Raw genomic sequence first — 5,000 nt, forward strand, 5'->3', positions numbered from 1 at the left:
TCAGAGGGCGCACGTTTCTGCCCTGCGCTTTTTAAAAAAGGAAATGCGATTTCTACCTCCCGTCTTCCTCGGTGAAAAGGCCTCTGATAGACGTGTTGAGTCGGGTCGGGTTTAAACCCCATGAGCAGCCTGGCCTGGCTGCTGTGGGGTGGGGCGGGGCCTGGCTCCCTCCAGCCCGCCTGCACAATGGGAGGCAGTGTGATGGCGCTCAGTTTCAGCAGGTTGAAAGAAAGGCAGAAACGTGAGAGAAACACTATAGGCCTGGCTCTTTAAAGCAGCTTACGGCTTATCTGCTGCTCTGATTAAAGGTGGCTCGACCCCAACGTGCATACTCATGAGCCTCTTCTCCTCTCTCAGGGACTGGGGCTTTATTACAGTGTGCCATTGTGTGTGTGTGTGTGAGAGAGTGTGTGTGAGAGAGTGTGTGTGTGTGTGTGTGTGTGTGTGTGTGAGAGAGAGTGTGTGTGTGTGTGAGTGTGTGTGTGAGAGAGTGTGTGTGTGTGTGTGTGTGTGTGTGTGTGTGTGAGAGTGTGTGTGTGTGTGTGTGTGTGTGTGTGTGTGTGAGAGTGTGTGTGTGTGTGTGTGTGTGTGAGTGAGTGAGTGAGTGAGAGATGGTGGTGGTGATGATGATGATGGTGATGATCGTGGTGATGATGGTGATGATGATGATGGTGATGGTGATGATGGTGATGATGGTGATGGTGATGATGGTGATGATGGTGATGGTGATGGTGATGGTGATGATGATGACGATGGTGATGATGATGATGATGATGACGATGGTGGTGATGATGATGATGATGACGATGGTGTAACAGAGTGTGTGTTCTCAGGAGTCGGAGCTGGCTGAGCTCAGGGACACCATCGAGTCTCTGAAGCTGCAGAACACCGACGCCCAGACCGCCATACAGGTGGCACTCAACGGACCAGACCACCTGCACAGAGGTACTGCTGCTGCTCTCTGCCCAGGAGAGGAGGAGAGGGGGAGAGGAGGAGAGGAGGGGAAAGGAGGAGAGAGAAGAGGGGGAGAGGAGGAGAGGAGGGGGGGAGAGGGGAAGGAGGAGAGAGAAGAGGGAGAGAGAGGAGAGGAGGGGAAAGGAGAAGGGAAGGAGAGGGGGGGGAGAGGGGAGGAGAGTACAGGAGAGAGGCGATTGCAGTCACAAACACAGGTGTACGTGCGTGTGTGCTTGCAGTAAGACTCACTGTTCCTGATCTTCCTTCACTGCACACAGAGACACACAGGATGTATTTAGGTTTTGGGCTGCTGCCCTCATTCAGAGCCGCCTGCAATGGGATTATCACGGGAATGAAAATGCACTGTGGCTTTGAGGCACAGCCCTGGAATAGCTGGGAAACGTGTCGCTAAGTGTATCAGCGTACACACACTGTGGCTATGACAATGTCTTTAAAGAGCAGTATGGTGGGATCACGCTAATATGGGCTTAGAGCCGATAACAATATAAAGCCTTCGTCACAGAGCCTAATGATGAAGATTATCCCACAAGCCATAAATAGGTGATTCTCAATGCGGTGAGAGATTTTACACATTCTTAGCTGTTGCCATTGTGTACTGTAGCCCAGCAAATTGATGACATGGAGAGGATTTGTGTGTGTGATTCATCGGGGATTGAGTATGTATGTGTGTGTGTGTGTGTACTGTGCTTTATGTGTGTGGGTATGCATGTGTGTGTGTTTTATTGTGCTGTGTTGTGTATTTAAGGGTGTGTGTGTTTGCACTGTGTATTGTATGTGTGTGTGTACTGTTTGTCCTGTCTGTGTATACAGTGGGTTTTTTATTTACAGCAGTGTGTGTGTGTGTGTATTAAGTGTGTGTTTCTCTCTCAGATCTGCGGGTCAGGAGGAAGCACTCCTCTGACTCCATGTCCAGTGTGTGTGTGTGTGTGTGTGTGTGTGTGTGTATGTGTATTAAGTGTGTGTTTCTCTCTCAGATCTGCGGGTCAGGAGGAAGCACTCCTCTGACTCCATGTCCAGCATTAACAGCGGCTCCAGTCTGGGCAGCGCCGACGCCGAGGCCAAGAGGAAGAAGAAAAAGAGCTGGGTAAGAGAACAGACTTAAGTCTGAAGTGTCTGTCTTAAGCTTAATGTGTCTGTCTTAAGTCTGAAGTGTCTGTCTTAAGCTTAATGTGTCTGTCTTAAGCTTAAAGTGTCTGTCTTAAGTCTGAAGTGTCTGTCTTAAGCTTAATGTGTCTGTCTTAAGCTTAAAGTGTCTGTCTTAAGCTTAATGTGTCTGTCTTAAGCTTAAAGTGTCTGTCTTAAGCTTAATGTGTCTGTCTTAAGCTTAAAGTGTCTGTCTTCAGCTTAATGTGTCTGTCTTAAGCTTAATGTGTCTGTCTTAAGCTTAAAGTGTCTGTCTTCAGCTTAATGTGTCTGTTTTAAGCTTAAAGTGTCTGTCTTAAGCTTAATGTGTCTTGTCTTAAGCTTAAAGTGTCTGTCTTAAGCTTAAAGTGTCTGTCTTCAGCTGAATGTGTCTGTCTTAAGCTTAAAGTGTCTGTCTTAAGCTTAATGTGTCTTGTCTTAAGCTTAAAGTGTCTGTCTTAAGCTTAAAGTGTCTGTCTTAAGCTTAATGTGTCTTGTCTTAAGCTTAAAGTGTCTGTCTTAAGCTTAATGTGTCTGTCTTAAGCTTAATGTGTCTGTCTTAAGTCTAATTTGTCTATTTTAAGTCGAAAGTTTCTGTCTTGAGTGAAAAGTGTCACTCTTGTCTTCAGTCATAAGTGTCAGCCTTTAGTGATTGTCTAAATCTATTATCCTCTGTGGTTAGTTTGTGATCAAATTGTTAATTGTGAGCCGGTGTAGTGACGTTGCTCGTATTCACACTATGCAATTACAATGGGCTAAGCTCCACAAAATGACTTGTGCTGCACCGAAGTGAAATATCCCTTTAAGCCTCTGTCCCCCGAGACTCCTCTGTGTTAGAACGTTCCGGCTCTTCTCGCATCAGACATGGCCCACACCCAACGTCCATCTTATGAAGCCTGCCAAACTCAGTACCCGATACCAAAACAATATGAGTCTGAAACAATAGCTGTGGATTATATCCTGGTCAATGTTCTTTTTCTGTATTTAACAACTAAAAACTCTTCACACCTGACTCCCAGGTAAAGGGAGGGTTGAAAACCAGCAGTTCCTGGCCCTCAAGGAGTGTGATTTGAGGAGCAGCGTTGTAATGCAATTCTCCTGCAAGCCTTGCGGCTGTTGGTTCAGACTGCAGTGAAAAGAAAGTCCCTCGTACTGGAAAGCCCTTACATGTGAATGTATATTCCGTAATGTGCTGACTGGTTATTCATCTATATATAGTGTACAGCCCTTGCTCTCCCGGCTGCTCGTAAATGTGCTTTTGAAGTGTCTGTAATGCGATTGGGCCGTAGTGTGCGAGGCCCAGATCAGCGAGAAGGCTTACAAACACACAAGACTTCCTCTTCCTGCGGGCCGAGAGCCCAGCTTTCAGAAACTCAAATCCCCTTATACTTCTCCTCGGAGGGGTTTATCCCGGGGCCAGGGGCCCATGAGGCTGCAGAGGAGCCTGTGAAGAGTCAGGCTTCACTCTCTCTCTCTCTCTCTCTCTCTCTCTCTCTCTCTCTCTCTCTCTCTGTCTCTCTCTCTCTCTGTCTCTCTCTCTCTCTCTCTCTCTCTCCACATGAGCGTGGTGATGGAGGCTTAGTCTGCTGGAGATGTGCAAGAGCCCAGCAGCTCAGCATCTTTATCTCTGAGACTGCTGAGGGAAATGACGCACACACTCACACATGGACAGACATACACACACACACACTCTCTCTCACACACACTCACAGACGGACACACACACTTACACACAGTACACACAGGGATGCAGCACACCATCTGCCCAGATAAAGGAGGTTTAGGGAAAGACATGTTGGTGTCGAGTAACAGTGACGCTGCAGTATTGCGGGGCGGTGCGGTGTCTCTCCGCTGCGCTCTGTGCGGCTGCCCTGGAGCTGAGCGGCTTTGTAATAGTGAGTGTGTTTTACCTCCAGGTGGCCGACTCCATCCCTGCCCAGGTTAGTGCTGTCTGACCCCCCCACCCCCGCAGCTGCAGACCGCATGGCTCCTGCCCCTCTCCCCTCTGACGGGACCTGTGTGTCAGGAGTGTTCCCTCTCAACCTGGGGCTGAAAGTACCTGACTGCTGAGCTGAGCTCGTCAATCCCACACGCTAACCGCCAATTAACACAAACACTGCGATAGTTTATTGCACAAATATATATTAATAATAATAAAAATTGTTCCCGCTGTAAGGCGTCTTTGACAGCATCGCTGTCAATTGAATTGAATTTACGATATACATGAGAATATCCTGAAATGACACATGTACCATTTGGAGACGTGTGTGTGTAGCATCGAGGCTCAACTGAACTCAATTGAAAATTGAAACATGAGAGCTTCAATTGCAGCCATGCTGTGGGTGTGGTTCACAACCGAAACGTCGTGGGGTCTCGAGCTGCTCTGCTAGCGGTCACATACTTTCACCCCTCGCCCCCCCGTATCTGCCGAACCCTGGAGACTGCATCGCCCCCCCTGCCCTGCCCCCCCCGCCCCCCCCCTGCCCTGCCCTACTACATGTGCTTCAGTGCTTATTATTACTGTCTGTGAGCGACCCCGACACCCGCCCTGACGCATTCAGCTCACACAGCATGTCTGCATTGGCCTCTTTCATCTGACCAATGACTGTCAGTCTTACTGGAATGCTGAGCTGCTCGTTTTCCTGGGCGGATGAGCTCAGGTGGATGGCCTGAGATGCAATGGAAGCTTCTGCGAACAAATGGCACCTCTGCTCTGTGACATTGCGCTGTTTTCACTGGATGTTTTACGCCGCACTGATAAGGGATATTGGGCTGTAATTGTACACCGGCATCTTCGAGTGCTATTTTACTTATTTAGTGTCCGCCCTCAGCTCTGTGTCTTACCGACTGCGGTTGTGTCATATTGATCTGCTTCTCAGACTCATTACAACAGTGGTCTCCAA

General features: G+C 48.6%; 1 protein-coding gene across 1 annotated transcript in view; it reads left to right on the top strand.

The window, feature by feature from the left end:
* LOC133118852 (neuron navigator 3-like) overlaps positions 1-5,000 on the top strand; it is a 114,763-nt gene that overhangs the window by 92,687 nt on the left and 17,076 nt on the right. Inside the window, exons 25-27 of the mRNA XM_061229108.1 lie at positions 834-945; positions 1,950-2,059; positions 4,014-4,037. Of these exons, the coding sequence (XP_061085092.1) occupies positions 834-945; positions 1,950-2,059; positions 4,014-4,037 (246 nt within the window). The remainder of the gene's footprint in view (positions 1-833; positions 946-1,949; positions 2,060-4,013; positions 4,038-5,000) is intronic.

Source organism: Conger conger, chromosome 19 (genome assembly GCF_963514075.1).
Source record: "Conger conger chromosome 19, fConCon1.1, whole genome shotgun sequence".
NCBI classification, from domain to species: Eukaryota; Metazoa; Chordata; class Actinopteri; order Anguilliformes; family Congridae; genus Conger; species Conger conger.